Source organism: Mastomys coucha, unplaced genomic scaffold (genome assembly GCF_008632895.1).
Source record: "Mastomys coucha isolate ucsf_1 unplaced genomic scaffold, UCSF_Mcou_1 pScaffold6, whole genome shotgun sequence".
NCBI classification, from domain to species: domain Eukaryota; kingdom Metazoa; phylum Chordata; class Mammalia; order Rodentia; family Muridae; genus Mastomys; species Mastomys coucha.
In genome coordinates this window covers 116,990,350-117,008,676 of record NW_022196912.1, presented here as the reverse complement: position 1 = coordinate 117,008,676, position 18,327 = coordinate 116,990,350, and the positions used below count along the sequence as shown (strand labels likewise).

At 42.5% G+C, this 18,327-nt stretch overlaps 1 protein-coding gene across 9 annotated transcripts in view; it reads right to left on the bottom strand.

The window, feature by feature from the left end:
- Unc79 (unc-79 homolog, NALCN channel complex subunit) overlaps positions 1 to 18,327 on the bottom strand; it is a 236,757-nt gene that overhangs the window by 28,133 nt on the left and 190,297 nt on the right. For all 9 annotated transcript variants that reach the window (XM_031357583.1, XM_031357577.1, XM_031357580.1 and 6 more), the window contains 6 exons: positions 16,065 to 16,177; positions 15,896 to 15,981; positions 15,184 to 15,357; positions 11,390 to 11,458; positions 8,648 to 8,758; positions 850 to 954 (listed from right to left, as the gene is read on the bottom strand). In XM_031357583.1, coding sequence (XP_031213443.1) covers positions 850 to 954; positions 8,648 to 8,758; positions 11,390 to 11,458; positions 15,184 to 15,357; positions 15,896 to 15,981; positions 16,065 to 16,177 — 658 coding nt within the window. The remainder of the gene's footprint in view (positions 1 to 849; positions 955 to 8,647; positions 8,759 to 11,389; positions 11,459 to 15,183; positions 15,358 to 15,895; positions 15,982 to 16,064; positions 16,178 to 18,327) is intronic.

Sequence of the window (18,327 nt, the reverse complement as noted above, 5' to 3'; positions counted from 1 at the left end):
GTAAAGGTGGGAGGTGAGCCCAATGGATTCTGGGAATATGGCAGCTGTTGCCCTGGCAACAGGTCTGTAAGACCCGCCCATGCGACACCACAGGCTTTGGATGCCCTGGTGCTAACAATAAGTCTCTAGTGCTGGCCTGCAAGCCCGCTGCCTCAGTGGACACTCAGCAGCTGATCCCCACTTCCCACCCCATTGACTCAGCATATCCTGTCCATTGGCTGTGTCTGGCTTGGCCCATCCTCATAAATACAGAAGGTTCTGGGGCTCCCACATGCTCATTGGACCATACCAGAAAACCTTGCCCACACCCTCACTCTGGGCTTTGTTGGTCCCGTCTCCAAAGTCTGAGCTGCCTGGCAACTGATGAATTACAAATTTCTTTTCTTTTTAAATTTTTTATTTGAAATTCCTCCTCTCTTGGGGGAGGTATGTGTGTTCACGCATGTGTGTATGCCCCAGAAGCCAGAAAAACTGTTGGATGTCTCCTTGAGCTGGACTGAGTCAGATGTGGGTGCTAAGGAACCAAACTAGGTCCCTTACAAGAACAAAAAGGTGCTCTTAACCTAATGACCATCTATCTCTCCAGCCCTGAATTGCAAATTTCTTGATGAGAAAAATTATTGTTTTATTTTACTTTTTTTTTTTTAAATCATTCACAAAACTAGATCCATACTGGGGCAGGAGGAGGAATTACTCCTCTTTTATCTCTTTCAGCCAGTGGAAGATTCAAGTACACTATGAGCATTAGACCTCTACTCCCCAGTCTCCTGACACAGGCTTTGGCCTCCATTCCCCGCCACAAACACAGGCAAGATCATGAGAAGTTTTGCATATGCAGCACAGGCCTACCTGGACAAGCAGCAGGAGGTTTGTGTCTGGCAAAGGTGACTTGAGCTTCAGGGCCTGTAGGAGTTCCAGAACAACGCTCCGAGACAAGTAGAACTTATCCCGCTCCTAAATAAAACAAAATAGAAAAGGTCCGATCATTTTCAAAATTCAATCTGCACCATCCGCGTCAAAGGAGCCTCAAAAATTGAGAGACTGGAAACTCAAAACAGAGCTTAAAAGTATAATTTCGGAAATAAAATTCAAACCAAGAGAGACAGATGGTTCCATGTGTGGAATTAGTCCATCGCTCTTGCTACAACAAGGACACATCACAGAACGAATGAGAAGCGGCATGACTTCTCTCAAATATCAAAGCGACAGGATTCGCTTCTGAGTCACATGGAGCAGAGTCCAAGAACTACATCACTCAAACAAAACTAAGTGTATGTTTTTCGATACAAAAGGATACAGAGAGGCAGGCACAGCTGCCCCCAAAGCTCCATGCTCCACCAAGACTCTCCGTTTGTGACATGGATGGTTTGCAGTGTACAGAGAAGCAGGGGGAATGGGAGACTCTCTGCACCCACCTCCGCCCATCCTTGCTGAAACCTCTCCTTCAACAGAGCCACCTGCAGGCCCCTCTTTGCAACATTTCTCCCTCCCTGAAGTTGTCATTACTCTGGATCTGTTGCTTATTTTGTGTTTTTGTATTTTGACTATGTGAGTACACCTTCGTTGAAACATTGCCTTCTTTGACCTAGTCGCATGGCATCACAGTCTGTGGGTAGCTTTTTTATGCAATTCGGGATTATTTGTGTTGTTTTCTTTAATTAGTCTTTGATAGATGTAACTCATTCTTTTGAGTCAACAGCTTACTAATATTATATTGTATAGCTGTGCACAATTCACTGTCAAATGAATACTAGACAGGCCTTCTTTGTTATCAAACACCACACCCACGAAGGAAAGTGTGTAAGTGTCCAGTTAAGTGAATAGAAACGGGCGCTCGGCGATGAGCACACAGGACAGAGAAGCACATGGCAAACAGGAGCCCCCGTGAGGTCTGAGCTTACTTTCACTCACTGTCCCCACGAGCATAGCATAGCTGGATACTGTCAACTGTGTGAGGAAGGCTTCCTCTTCAAAGGCAGGGTGGAGATAAGGCTCTTCCTGAACTAGTCTCTCTCTTCAAAGCACTTTCTATTTGCTATCCCCAGATGTGCATGGCCTGCCCTGGCTGATCACAGGTACCTTAGTACCCAGAAAGTCTTGTGCATTTAACCCGGGAGCCAACATTGTGCTGGGTCCATCAAAACCAAGTTTACTCTAGGCCTTCTTAGTTTGTGGACCTACACAGAGCATAGGCCCGGAGGATGTGGAATCCAGTCTCTAGCTGACACTTGTCTCATTAGCTTCTGAAACTGCAGCTCAGGCTCTCTGTCATATGTCCAGCATTCCCGGGGGGAACTGGCCTTCAGGGCTAGACTCACAGCTCTACAGTACTCTGCTCCTCTGGACACTAACCTCACAATGCCTGTATAGTTGGCTAGCATACTAATGCTCCCAAGAAGCTTACAAGAAAATGCCCTACTTACTTAAAAATTCTCGTATACACACACACACCACACACATATACCACATACATGCACACTCACTGTTCACACATGCACACATACCACATATACACTCATTCTCTCTCCCCCCCCACATAGACACACACACACACACACACACACACACACACACACACGCTTAGCATGTGGGTGTGCACTGCATGGCTCAGGCCATGACATGCTATCGCTTGCGCTTCTACTGTATACACAAGGCTCTGCTTTCACAGAATATATGGCTTAGCTAGCGATGGAGAACAAAGACTTTTAAGACGGTCTCACCACAATTCCTCAGCATGTATATACCACGTGAGTGTACCTCTGATTCATGGAATTAGAGTGTTTCATTTCAAAATTGCTGCTTCAGTTGCTGACTGATGCCTTATTTTTAAAATTGTTACATGAATTTTAGCTTGGGATTAGGAAAGAATTTCCAGCAATTTGAGATGGCCTTGATTATACTTCTGCAGTTTTTGTGCTATATATTTATGCAAAGCATGATTCTTAGCATCAATGAGAATAAAATAAAACACTAAACAATTCTGAAAAACATTAAAGACAATCTATGTCCTGCAGGATCGAATATTCCAGTAAGATTTGATTCTTTATATAAAAATAAATAAGCAGATCCATCTCACTAATAAGAATTTTTAAAATAAAGATTCACTTTTTTTATTTTTAATGTGTTTGTGCTTGTATCCTTGTGTGGGCATGTGCCTATGAGTGCAGATGCCTGCAGTGGCCAGAAGAGGGCGCTGGATCCCCTGGAACTGGAATAATAAGCAGCTGTAAGCTGCCCACTGGGTATAGGAAAGCTTGCTTAATTCCTCTGCAGGAGCAAGGCCGTGCTCTTACTGCTGAGCCATCTTTCCATCACCCAAAACTTTCCTTTTCCTTTAATAAATGGTAAAAGTGCATGCCCTCCAAATAATTGTTCTAAAATAAACATACCCATGGCTTATCAGCAGTAAATCCTTGGCTGTTTGCAGATTTTATAGTCCTGCAGATCCCAGCTGGTTCACAAGGCTCTGCATTTAACACCCCAGTTTGGAGTGTTCACGTATGAAGGGCACTGATCTGTCTTCCCTGCTGCCCCTGTCTGGCTGGAATCAGGAGCTTGCTGCCCTGTGGAGTGTACAGTGTGTGGTAGTGCTCCCAGTCTCTCTTCTGTTCGTGTGCATTAGGTGCAGATCAGTGTGTTTATAAACCCTGAGTGGACATCATCACTAGGGCTGCATGGTGTTCATCTGTGAGAGGCTTTAAACTGTTGACACCATCTTTCCTCAGCTACGTGGGATCCACTCTTCCTCTCTTCTCCCCTGGTTGTTGCGTATTATGTTTCTGTAGAGAACTACCCCTATTGTACCAGAACTCAAGGTACTGGCTCAAAGTTGACTGTCTTAACCCTAAGAAGCCTGCCACTATGGCTTTTTGTTTTTTTTTTTTTTTGTTGTTGTTGTTGTTGTTTTGTTTTGTTTTTGCCAATACTCTGTATCTGTACCATTTATCTGCTTTTGCTGACAATGTGCTCAAGGATGGCACAGGGCCACCTGAGCTCTGTGGCTTTTCTGTGGATCTGTGTGACACCATCCTCAGTGCCCTCCCTAAACTCTCTACTCTCTCTCGTTATGTTGGCCTGTTTAGTTCATATAGCTTTTCTTCCTTCCTTTCTTTCTTCTTCTTTTCTTTCTTTTTCCTTGCCCTCCCTCCCTCCCTCCTCTCTTTCTTTCTCTCTCTTTCTCTCTCTCCCTTTCTTTCTTTCTTTCTTTCTTTCTTTCTTTCTTTCTTTCTTTCTTTCTTTCTTTCTTTCTCTCTTTCTAGTAAAGTACCTACGACAGGGGCTGAGGAGATGCTCAGTTGGTAAACTGCTTGCTATGCGGGCACAAGAACCTAAGCTCATATCCCCAACATGCACAGAAAAAAAAAAAATCTAAACATGGCAGTGAGTGTTTGGACTCCCACTGCTGGGGAGGCAAAGACAGGAACTAACCAGTGATGGTCAGGTGCGCTGAGAAACTCTGTCTCAAAAACTGAGGTGGTAAGCCAGAGAGAAAGACACAACGTAAACTGTGGACCTCCATATACACCTACATGTACACGTATCTGTATACAACATGAAAATGCACCCGCACCCTCACGCACACGTACACAAGTACACGGGATGTTAAATTTGCTTCTCAATAGGCTGTGACTATAAAGCTTCACTCTGGAAGGAAGCATTTTCTTTTAAATTGGTACTAAACAATCTTCTAAGTTTTCTTAAACATGGTTTTGATTTTAGACTTACTTAAAAGTGTATTTTAGCTGCCAAATATAACAGGCCTCGGGTACTGCCACAGACACATCACTTTGTAAGAATTGGGGAAAGTACATACAATCACACCCGTGAACACAGCACTGCAAGGTTTTCAGAGTCCCAGTCTGTGTGCACCAACACTTGCATCCATGCACACTACCCTCTGTGCCAGACGCACATCTGTCTGGACATCACTCCTTAGTTTTAAATGTTCTTAGTGTCTTTAGGTGAATTTTAGGTGTCTTTTATAGATGATAGATAACTGTTTTCGAAAGCCAATCTGACAATTCCTAATTAGTATCATAAACATTCGTTGTGACTACTACCCTGCTTAGAGTTCATATCTATTTTTCAATTTATGTTATTTCTTTTTTATTATATATATTTATTATATTTGTGTGTACATGTGTGTGTGTGCTCTATCTTCACACAGACTACAAGATGGAATCAGATCCCATTACAGATGGTTGTGAGCCAGCATGTGGGTGCTAGGAATTGAACTCAGGATCTCTGGAAGAACAGTCAGTGCTCTTAACCACTGAGCCAACTCTCCAGCAGCTTATTCTCTATCTTTTGTTATAATTAAATTTTTATTTGTATCTTATCCCTGTATTTGTTTGGAACTTACATAGTGTATTTCTGGCCTTTGGAGTTTATATTTAAAATACTGACAAGTGTTAAGAGTTTAAAGTTACATATAATCCCTGTCCTTGTGAACAGGGATTTAAATCCATCCCAGAGCTACACACAAGCACATACAGGCACAGACACACACACATTCTGTATACAGGTTATTGTTAGTTGGTATTTTATTGTCCTTTTGTTTTATACTTAGTATTATTAATACTATGTATACTTAATATTATTACTACTGTTGCTTTATATAGTCAATGGTCTCTCAGACTTACACATTTTACTAATTCCTTTGGTAAATTTCCTTTGTATATTTAAAAACTTCTTTTGTTGGTTCAATTCCCTTTTTATTATAATACATCTTGAAATATTATGTCAGTAAGAATATGCTCACATTTCCAGGGGATGGAGAGATGGCTCCGCAAAGAGCAAATACTGTTCCTACAGAGGAGCCAGGTTCAGTTTCTAACACCCGCTTGAACAGTTCATATCTAACTCCAATTCTACCGGATCCAATGCTCTCTCCTCTGCCCCCATGGGGAGACAGGCACACACATGGTGCGCATACATAGATGCAGCACTCACACATATAAAGAAAATAAAAGCAAATGAATCTCCATGAGAATCGATCAATACTTTCTTTCCTTCCTCATGAATACCTCCTTGGCCTTCAATCTTAAAAGATATTCTTAGCTATAAAGGATTCTAGGTGAACAATTCTTCTTCTCTTGTATCATTTTAAAGACTTTCGCACTGGAATCTAGTTCCCTCTGGGATTGTAAGGCTGGCTGTTAAGTCTATTTTCAGAGTGTTTGTTCTCTCAGTTGCTCTTAAAACATTGCTTTTTCCAATCACAGCTGGTCATATAAACTAACATGTGCAGGTAAGTGGGTGCAGGTGAGTGGGCGCAGGTGGGTGGGTGCAGGTGAGTGGGTGCAGGTGCATGGGCACAGGTGGGTGGGCACAGGTGAGTGGGTGCAGGTGAGTGGGCACAGGTGGGTGGGCACAGCTGAGTGGGAGCAGCTGAGTGGGAGCAGGTGGGAGGATTGTAATACTTTTGGACACATTGCATCCCAAATCAGAGAACTGATGGTTTTCACTAACTAGGCAAATGACAAAAGCCTAGTCTGTTTTCTACAGATTTACCTGTGTGTAAGATCCTTATATCTTTCATCTTTTTATCTTTGTCTCCATGTTTTTCGATGTCTTTTTCCTTTTCCATGTCTCCAATTCTCCCTTTAAGCTATGTCTAATTTGCTATTTAACTTGTGAATTGCACTTTTTAACTTAGTGATTATCTTTCACTGTTTTTTTAATCTTTCACTTTTTATCAAGCTTAAACTGGCCTGACTTTTTTTTTTTAATGACTAAACTCCTTTCCAGGTTGTTTCTTTAATCCTTTATATGCTTATAGTATGGTATGTACTCGAATGGCCCATGTCTCATAATTTTCATGTTCTTGGGAGAAATATCATTACTATTTATTGATTCTCCTAATCTAGTTCTAACCTGATGGGTGTTTTTCCTTGGGAAGTATTGAGTTTAGACTACTTATGATCCTCAGAGTTTTAGCCTCAGGAATCATGCTGGGGACGGGCTGCAGGCTCCTCTATCCAGAGATGCCTGAGGTTTGTTTCTGAGCTTCCTTCTGCAGAGACAAACTCAGCACCTGTTGCCTGAGTGGCATCAGTATCACATGACTCCAGCTTGGCTGCTGTCACAGCTTGTGAGGACCATAAATTCAAACCATTACTCTTTTCAATGATCGCCTGAGCTTACTAATTTCTCAAAGGACATTATATTATTTCTCCATTAGAAGGCTAAAATTCATAGCATTGCTTGTCACTACTACATCACAAATGTATTCTGCCCAAACTACCCTTTTACCCAGTGGACAGCCTTGCAAGGGTTCTAACCTCCTGAGGGCAATGACCTGGCTCCAACTCCTGGCATGGAACTAAAAACACCATCCCTTCTCTTGTAAGGACATTGGCACTCAAACACCGGGTTGTTAAGACAGCAACTCCCTGACACAAACCTGCTTACGTGCTCCACATTTGGGTTCTCAAATCCCTCTTCATTTGTCTCTGTCATTCTTATAACATCGAACGTACATTTAAAGTAAATATTATAAAAGTATTACTATATTTCATCCAAATTCTAGTCTTTTCAGTGGGGGTGGTTCTAGGTTCTCTAAACTGCCTGACTGATGGGAAAAGATGTCACCAGGACTCTTTATGTTTTCCTGTCTTCTTATTTGATTATATAAGGAGGTGCTATTAGATAGAACTCTTTTTTAATAAAATGGCTTCTAAAAATAAAGCATTTTACTGAACTTGGGACTGTGTTGTGTATACCCACTTTTTTAAGTGTAAAAGAAAAAGGGGGTTGAGTTACTTCTCAAAGAGAATGTGCAAGGGGGAAAAACAAATTACTGTCTTGAGAGGTAGAAAATGAGTGCCCCAGGCAGGGCAGTAAGTAACTTAGGATGTGAAAGGCCAAAGAGAGTGTTATCATGGAACACTTAGCATGGGGGAATGGGTGTAAGTTGGTAAGAAAGATGACCGGGGAGCTTTTTATAGATAGAAAGAAGGCTTTGTTGTAAAAGGAGAGTTTTAAGAGGAAAAGAAAGGGGGCATAGAAGGAGGCGGCAGGGATAAAGAGTGCCCTGCATGTTCAGGAGGGACCCACAGATACAGAGGCCCATTGAAAACAAGCTCAGGGCCCTGGGCCTTGGAAGGGAGCCCCGCAGTGTCCTCAGGGTGGGAAGGACCCCACTTTCCCCTGCCGCCTGCATTCCCTGAGGCCAGTGCCCGGCAGCCATGATAAGGCAGCCATTACTACTGGACAGGAAGTACTTTTCCATTGGCTCAGCCGTGGGAGAGAGGTGATAAAGACAGTCCAGCAGAGGAACCCTGATTGAGAGTCTCCTCTCAGAGGCCAAGAACCCAGAGCTGGGACGCAAACACTGGAGCATGAGGAGCACACCAGAGGCTTTTACGAATACAGAGATGCTGGGGATTTTTTTTCTTCTTCGGCTATAAAGAAGGCACACAGTGATCGCCTGCCTACTAATGATGCTCTAACAAACTTGAAAAGGTCTTTATGAGGTCACTTAGGCCACATACTGTCGTTGTCTAAACCATGTGGCCTCGGTCTCCAAATCTGTACATTGCTGAGCCATTTAGTGTACGCGTGTGTAAAGTATCCAACCAGATGCCAGTTTAACAGCTGACAGGGACATGCCACTTGTGTCTCTGGGGACACACAGGAGGGTTACCTTTGTGAACGCTCGGTAGCACAAGCCACACAATTCCACCAGGTAGGCCAACGTGAAGACTGCATTCTGAATGACAAAGCTCAGTAGCTTGGAAAATGGCTCCAACAAACTCTGCAGTGAGATCAGACAGGTAAGTTGTTTATGTCCTCATTCTACAAAGGCATTTTATTACACCTTAACTGCAAGAGTTGTTTTTTGTTTGTTTGTTTGTTCGTTTGTTTTTTTGAAATCTAACGCAAAGAGCTGTTAATAGCCACTCTATTGGTCTAACAAATCAACCAACAATTCAAAGAGAATGACTCAGTCATTTTATTGTTCAAAAAGGAAAAAAGAAAATCAAACCTCTCATTTTCTCACATGGCATCACTTACAAACCGGCCTAATGATGGCCCTGTCCTCATGCCAGGCTGGGCAGTGCCACCTCTGTGAGGCTGTGTTAGGATCACTCAGTCTGTTCCTCCGGGCCCTCAGGCAGCTGCAGCTGCTCAGATTCAAACCCACCAGTTATGCTCTTGGGAAGGCCCATGTGTCTCACCAAGGCCCGTGGGCTCAGCCCTAGTTCCTGCTGCCCAGCTTCCTGAAAGTGTTAGTCAGAGACAAGTTGTCTGTTTTCTTATCTGAAGTCTACCATCAGGGCCAAGTTTTAGTCTTGCAGGCTTTCACAAGTCACTCATGGTTTGTAAGCACCCTCTGAGTGCTGAGCTGGGCAGAGCTCAGTGCTCCCTCATTGTTTGTCTTATCCAAGGTTCTTCTGACAACTCCAGTAGCCAGGGAGAGCGTAAGCTCTAGCACTGGATTTTATCCTTCTTAGTTGGAACCTTGGCTCTAGATACAGACATGCACAATCCATTTTTTATTAACAATATAAGAAATTAAGGTGCTCTTTGATTCTTCAGAGCCATCCATCTTAATAGCCACACTGAAAACAACACCTCAACAAAAATGTCTGCATGAAATTTTCACTTCAAATATTCTTCCTTAAAATACATTTCCAGAAAAAGAAAGACTCAGTAAGAGGATATAAACATTTTATAAATATTTACTTGCTGTATGTTCACGTGTAGTGAGTGTGCATGCCATTGTGCGCATGTAGAGGTCTGAAAACAACCTCAGGTAGCTGTCTTCACTTTCTATCTTGTTTTAGGCAGAGTCTCTCTTGCCCTCTCTCAAAGCCCCTGTCTGGCAGCTCTTATGTGAGTTCTGGTGATGGGGGCTTAGGAAGTCATGCTTGTTGCCAAGGGCTTTTACCCTCCAAACAACTTTGCAGCTCCAGATATATACTTAAATATTTAAAGATTTAGATGATTTTTATTTACATGTGTGTGTATGTATGTGTTTAATACCATGTGTGTGCTGGAGCCTGAGGAAGCCAGAAGAGGGCATCGGATCTCCTGAAGCTGTAGTTACAAGGGAGTGTTAGATGCCTGCGGTGGATGCCTGGAAGCAAACTTGGGGTCTGCAAGCACTCTTAATTTTTAAACCTTCTCTTCAGCCCAGATATGAAACTTGTTGAGGTTCCTTTTATATTTACATAAAAAGCAGTTCATTTTGTTTGTCCCCTGAGGATGGGTTTGTTTTTCATTTATTGATATTTCTCTATTGAAATCTTTGTGGAGCTTTTCATATAGAAACTTTGAAATGGTGCCTATAGATAGAAAGCTATATTGTGCTTATATCGAAACACACCTAAACAACAGCTAATTGGCAACATGGCACATCAGAAAAACCTAGAAACTTGCTCTCTAAGGACCTATGCTTAAGTTTCAGATATTCACAAACTAGCTCTATGACCTTGATTAGACAGGTTGTTTCTGGGCCTATGTCTTTCTCTGTACAGTTGCAGACTGGCTAACCTCTCAACCAGCTAGCATGAACTATGACTCTGTGAAGGCATAGTTAAGGCTATAAGAAATGTGCATTGTTGGTAGATGATGAGCTAGTAATTATGCACTGTCATAAAATAAGCTCTTGTACTACTACACAGGAAGCAGCTAAGATATATGAGCAGGGTATAAAAGGAAATGAGAAATAGTCCTGAATACCCCCACAAGGCTCATGATCTTCCTGGCATCTGTGTTAATATTAAAAGCTCAATCAAGGAAGTGCTTCCTACAGATAATATGAGCATTTAAAACTCTTAAATGGGACTTGAAGAATGAAAAAGTGTTCAGCACACTGATAAGGGTTTAAAGTATGTCAGCCAAAGGAAACAGCCTAAACAAAGGTGAGGGTCTGAAACTAAGATTATATGTGTAAAGCTCTAAATGCAATACAGGAGCATTCAACAGACAGTTTCCACTGTCATCATGATGATAGTGATGCTGACTTTGAAGCTGCTTGGGATGCATGGGTGAATGGAACAAGTAGCAGAGATTAGGCTGGGAAGGTGGGCTGGTGAGAAGGGATGTGACTGTATGCCACACCAAGGAATTTAAACGTTATCCTGAAAGAAATCAGTAGTCATCAAAGACTTTTAGCTAAGGAACCAACACGACCCTATTTAAAAGGCTCAGCTAGTTGGTAATCTGGAGGATGGAGTGATGGGCTAGACCAGGATGAATGGCTACACACAGTAGGTAGCATTGCAGGGTGTTAGATCATGACCTAGAGTGATGCTAATGGGATCATTCCAGTTGCAGTCATGGTATCAGTATTGCTATCTGCCTGTCTTGCACTTAGAAAGTAATCAAATAATCAACCAGTCAAGCTTTTCTGAAGTACTTTAAAACACAAAATACATACCCTCGTGGCATTGGTGGAAGGTATCTTCAAGAGGCAAATCATAATTCTCAAACTGGAATCTAAAGAACACTGTGAACAGATATGAAAAGGGAAAAGTCAGCTCTCAAGGTTTCCTTTGCTTCAAATATTTCCTGCATTTATTTTGCAAAAGGAAGAAGTTGGGTCTGGGGTGATAGGTCAGTCAGTAAAGGGCTTGCCACACAGGCATAAAGCCCCAAAGTTGCTCTCTAGAACCCATGTAAACAAGCAGGGTGTGTTGGCAGGTGTGGTGAAGGCATTGAGACTCCTGGAGCTCACTGCTCAGCCAACCTGGCCAACTCAGTGAGCTCAGTCCAGGAAGAGAGTCCATCTCAAAGACATGGTGGACCATGCCTAAAGAGTGATTCCCAATGCTGACTTCTGGCCTCCACATGAACACATTCTCACAGCAATTCAGACATACATATACCCTTATATATATATATGTATACACACATGCACAAACATGCACACACACACACATACACACTCTCATGTACTTACACACATGCATACATAGTTCTTACTGTAACTACAGCTATACTGTTTCCTATGCATATTAAAATAGTCATTTTCAGATAAAGATTTCAATGAAAAATTACATAAAACTAAAATAATCATTAAATAAATTAAATAAATAAACACAGCTCGGAAGCTATTTCTCAAAGATATAGTTCTAGAATTAAATGATATAGATAGTTGGATAATGAGATGTTTGTAGAGATGAATGTATGGATGTATGGATAGATGGGCAGATAGGTGGGTGAACAGGAGGCTAGAGGGATGTTAGGCAGGCACATAGGTAAGTAGGCAGATGTTAATTGTATACTAGTCTAAGGAGGTACACTAAATTATGAAATGCTATTTTGGGGCAAAAAAAAAAAAAACCTTATATAAATCATTAGTCCAAATAAGGTCCAGTTTTATCACCCTTTCTCTGGGATTTGTTTCTTATTTTAATTTTTCACAAGGTTGGGGATTAAACTTGGTCCTCGTGTATAGAAAAAAGGTGTGGTTCTGCTGAGCTACATGTCCCCAGTCCCTAGGAGGGAAGTCACCATCCCTTTGTCAGGAAAAGACATGACCTGGAAGCTGGAGAAAAGCAGTAAAATTTCTGAGAAAGAAAACCAAGATTCTACATCAAAATGTGCTTTGGAAACCCCCATGTTTACAGAGATTGGAAGATATGGCAGCACACAAACAAGCTGCCGCTGACTGTGGTAAGCATATCCTTACAGCTTCACATGTACAATGGACGCTGACCCCCTTCCACACAGTACAGACTAAGCCAGAGGGAGCGTCTTGGATCCCTGGACCTGCAGCTTGTCTGTCACTTGAAATCTGCATTTGTTCAATCCTCAGGCCACACTCTGACGGTCACAGCCCTGTCTTTAGCAGGGACTGTAGTGCACACTGAAGTCCAAGGTCTACTTCAATGAGACTTCTCAAAAGCACACTGCACGAGTTTCCCTGGAGGGTATCTCCCCAAGAGATTAAGGACAAAACAGAATCCGTTCTCCAAGCTGACCTGGTAAGGAACACTCTTACACAAATCCTGGTGGTATTTTCTAGGTATCTTTTAAAAGAACCTCGGCCTGTTCAATATGTCAATATCCTTCAGAACTGGTGTGACATTTACTTACTTTAAAGCAGGAGCTGAAAACTAGCTGCCGAGCAGGCCAAACTCTAGTGACTTAAAAGCCAGAAAATGTCATCGTAGAGGGGGGAAAAGAGCCCTATGCTGAGGCTTTCCCCACATAACCACCATCAGCAGGAGAGGAGTGCAGCCCTGTAGGAGCCCGTGCATTAACGCCACCGTCAAGTGTCTCAGTTCTCCGAATTACCTTGCCTCTCACCACACTACTCAACTCATTAGGGTGGAGTCCCTGCAGGCATAGCTGATTGTCACAAATTAGGCATGCTAGTTGTTTACAGCAGCAGCACCCCCTGCCGGTCAGTACTGAATTCAGCATTTTCACTATTTATTGGACTAGATGCTTCGGAATGCTTCTGAATGGCTCATCAGCAAAGAATGTTCCAGCACAACACTCTGGTCTAAGGGGGTTCTGTGTGGCCATGTTAAAATGTGTGTAGGGGTGTGGGGTGTGTGTGTGTGTGTGTGTGTGTGTGTGTGTGTGTTGTGGTGCATATATGGATGTTTGAAAGAAATCTTTGGGAGTCAGTCTTTCCATCCATTGTGGGGGACTTGGGAATCAAACTCAGATTGTCTGGCTTGGTGGCGAGCACCCTTACTCCCTGAGCTATCTTGCTAGCCCAGGAGTAGTCCTCTTTGCTTGGATTTGTTCGTCTACTTTAAGCTATGGATAGACAGGTATCGCAGAGAGCCGTGATACAGAAACCTTCTGCACTGCTGTCCATAGTCCCTTTGAACCCTAGTAGCCGCACTCAGCAAGCTAAAGCCTCCGAATTACCAGCTCCCAGCATCCTCATTAGCATCCACTGGTTCAACAACTGTGATTGCCACGGCTAACTGACCTCTGCAACATCTTACTCGTATGAGGTGGTAAGTACTTATTCCAGAAGTACCAACGTGTGACTTCTCTGGTCAGATGAACAAGTGATCCAATTTTGTTTCAATTTAAGTAATTTTTAAAAAAAGTTTATTTATGTATCTGAGTATACTGTTGCTCTCTTCAGCCACACCAGAAGAGGGCATTGGATCCCATTACAGATGGTTGTGAGCCACCATGTGGTTGCTGGGATTTGAACTCAGGACCTTCTGAAGAATAGTCAGTGCTCTTAACCGCTGAGTCATTTCTCCAGCCCCTCGATTTGAGTAATTTTATCTATGAGTTATGTGAAGAAATCACACAACTCTAGTGGAGCAAGGGTCAAAGAACTAGCTCTACCAAGGCTGGCTGCCTCCTGGCCCAGGTCCTAGAGATATGAATGCTTGCAGCTTTCTTGCTTTACAAGAGTGTGTGGTCATACAAAGAGCACTAGACTGAGAGTCAGGAGGCATGGGCTCCAATCTTCACCCCATCTGCATGGGCAATTACAACCTCTTCTCTTAATGTACAGCTCCTTATTTGACAATACACAGAAAGAGCATGTCTTATTGGTTTCTCCCGCTTTAATAAAATAAGCTCCTGCTTTTCTTTCTTTTCTTTTCTTTTTTCTTTTTTCATGATCAGGCTCGTGATAATAATGATCCTTGAACTATAGATTAACCACTGAATATCATCTTGCTCTTTCCTGAACATTACTCAAAACAAAACAAAACAAAAACAAAACAAAACAACAACACATGTCACTTTAAATAATTATCTAAAGCTAACACTTTACCTATATCTGGATTCCTTTTAGATAAACTATTAATTTCCTTGCCTATTGGATAGCCACTTGGGAAAAAAAAATGTTTCCTCATAAAGGTGATCTAAGAACTGAGGATATAGTTCAGTAATAGAATGACTACCTAACGTGCAAAGGACGCTGAGTTCTAGCTCCCTCACTTGAGATGAAAACAAACACAAATTTAAAAAGAAAGAAAGGAAAGGAACAAATCACATTGTATTGGTATCCAACTAAAAACCACGTGGCCACTGGGCACCTTCATTACCAGCAAATAAAGTATCAACTCTATGTTGCTGACGGCGGAGTGGATGACCTAAAAAATTCTCTTCACTCTTGCTGACAGACTTCCCCTAGCCCTTTGAGATCTATCAGATCACCCGACCGTGCTTCACGTGTTGGTCTCTGTTGGTAAGCAGATGGATAGAAAAGTAACGGAAGCTAAAAACTTGGACTGAGCTCACCTTCAGAGGTAAAGCACAAGGCAGCTTGGCAAAAAATGTCTGAAACTGGTTGCTGATCGTGGTCCAGAGGCTACTAGGAGAATCCATGGGCAGAGCTTCCATGAATGTGGCAATGTTTTCCAAACAGCGTATCATAGCACCCCCTGCTGGTAAATTCTTTTTGTTATTTAGACCCTAAAAACACAAAAGCATAGGCTGAAATAGTACATGAAATAGTACATGAATCTGAAATAGTGCATGAATCATAAAGCTTCCCAGTGAAGGTTTGCTTAGAAATCTTAAATATTCACACAATAAACATGATGGACAGTCTGCTATGCAGGCTGATTGCTCTAACAGGCAGAAGGGATACAGAAGAAAAACCAGCTATGTTTAGAAAAACTGCAGGTGCAAAACTAATGATCTTTACATCCACGAGATAAAATGGGATCATGAATTAACTAGCTAAGGATATATAACTGGTGGGGTTAGGTGGTAATGAATGATGCCTGCTGGAAAGAATCTTCCAGAATAAAGACTGGCGCTGCTGATTTCTCCCTAGCAACAGCTGGGCATGGTGAAGCAGTCCGGGATTTCTCTCTGTAACTCGTAAAAACCTCAAGCCAATCTCAAGATACAACACTTCACCGTGAAGCAGTTCAGGGGTGCCTCGTGGAGGGAGATAGGTACATGACTCTGCCTGGGGCCTAGGGTACCTTTCACGCAAACCTACCTCCAAGAGCTGACTGAGGGCAGCAATTGAGCTCAGCTCATTGAAGTCCATGAGAGATGTGGCTAAGGTCCGTAAAAAAGTCCCATCTATAAAGCAAATTGTCAGATTTAGTAGGGTTTCTGGGGACTGGCCAGGCTTACAGTGTCTGGGTCCTCAGGGAGTGAGTCACCTTTGATAGCACTCTGGAAGAGCTGAGGGAAGATGCCGTTGGGGGCCAGCTGATGGAAGATACAGCGCAGGAACTGCTTGGCCACACCTGCTGCATTGCCTGGAACCATCATGCTGCATTCAAACAGAGAGGAAAACACAAGCTATGGGCCAACGAACATGCGTACAGTGATTTAGAGGTTAGGCTCTCAATGCCACAGTTTTATCCACTATCTTGCTCTCACTATTTGCCCTAGAGGGATGAAATTATCCATAGTCAAACCTAATATTTCATAACAATTTTTCAGACAGAGCCATAAAGTGCCAAAGTGACAGCAGAATTATTCCTGGCCTCCCCAAGTACAGCTGAGCATCCCAAAGCCTGCAAAGGCCACAAGTCCAGAAGTGGACGAGAATTATCAGCAAGGACCTAGCAAGGCCAAGATGGTTGCCCTGAGGGAATGCAGTGGGTATCGTCACTTCTTCCAGGAGACCTGTCATGTTTTCTTGGAACATCTGATCTGGAACTTGTAGCAAAAAGGACTCAAGAGTTTTACATGGCTCTACCTCTTAGACCAAAGCACCAGAAAGAATGATTCTTGAGATGGTTGGTTAGAGGGAGTAGGTTACCAGAAGGAAGAAGTCAAAGATCCCAAGTGGATGAAGGAAAAGAAGTTCTCCTATGCTAGGTACGTCAGCCTCTGCCTCATTAGGCCAAGTCCACCCTGGAATGTTGGTTCAAAGGCCAAAGATGGCCTTCAGGAAACACAGAACCCGAAACTTATGCCTAACTTAAGAAAACAGAACAGGGAAACCTTTGGCTGTTTGTTTGATGAGCTCCCCACCCCCACCCCATAGCCCTCAAAATAACATCAGATAAAACTGTTATCTGAATAACTAAATAAACACAAAGGAACAGGAAGAGAACACACAGCGCAGTATTCCTCTGGACACTGCATCTGATTATAGATGACTAGGGTAATATATCATGACCATAAGGGTTTATCTTTAGAATGCCAGAATAATTTCACAATCAGTGGGGACAAGGCAAGGAGGAGGACCAGAGTTCAGATCCTCCATGTGGGCACAGTGAACCTCTATAACATGAACCTCAGAAGATGGAGCTCAGGGATCCCCTGAGTGAGCAAGCTTCCTATCCAGACCAGCGACATCAGCAAGCTCTGAGGCCTGATGGAGAGACCCTGCCTCAAAGTATAAGGTGGAAGAATGACCAAGGAAGATTCCTGTATCAACTTTGGGCCTCCACACGCAAGTGTGCACACAGCTACAGACATGCCCACTCACATACATGTGAACCATCACATATGTACACACATGCTATACACACAAGGAAGAGAAAAAATCAATGCAATTCAACATATTAAAATAAAAAATACTCAACATATTGGAAATAGAAGAAAACACCCTCGATTTGTTTAAAAAAAGGGGGGGTCTGTGAAAACAAAAACAAAAACCCTGGCTAACACATAACCAGAACAAGGTGTTGAAGGCGGGAAACAAAACAGGAATGGGCACTTCCATATCCCTCATTGTGCTGGTGGTTCTGCATACTATGATAAGAAAACAAAAAACCCAAAAATTATCAGAAAGGAGACAGTAAAACACATTTTTTGGTAGGTGATATAATGTTTTCCAAACAAAATAAAACCATATAAAGTGTAGAAGTCTAAGGAACTTTTAGAACTTGTGTGTGAATTCAGCTAGGATACAACACTAATCCAGAAAAATCTATTTATCCACCAGGAAAAAAATTGAAAATTATTTCCTTCAAAATTCAATTTACATTAGCTCTAAAATGCATAAAATCCTTAGGGATCAATCTAACAAGATTTAACAGAAGATTTACAAAATTACAAAATGTTAAATTTAACCAAAGATGTACAAGACCACTACTAAACATTGCTCGGGGGTTAGGTTGATGGCTCAGCCTGGACAATACTTGCCTTACAAGTTCCAGGACTTGAGTTTGAACCCAGAATCCTCCTAACAGGGAAGGGCATTGGTAGTGTACAGTGGGAACCCTGGCACTGGGGAGGTGAAGATGGGAGATTACAGAGGCTCACTGACTACTAACTGGAACCTCTAGACCAATGAGAGGCTATGTCTCACAGGAGCTAGACCCTAACTGGAACCTCTAGACCAATGAGAGGCTGTGTTTCACAGGAGCTAGATGGCATTCCTAAGGATGACACCCACCACATATGTGTGCACACATGTCAAAATCATAGCTGAGAGATTATATATATATATATGTATATATATAC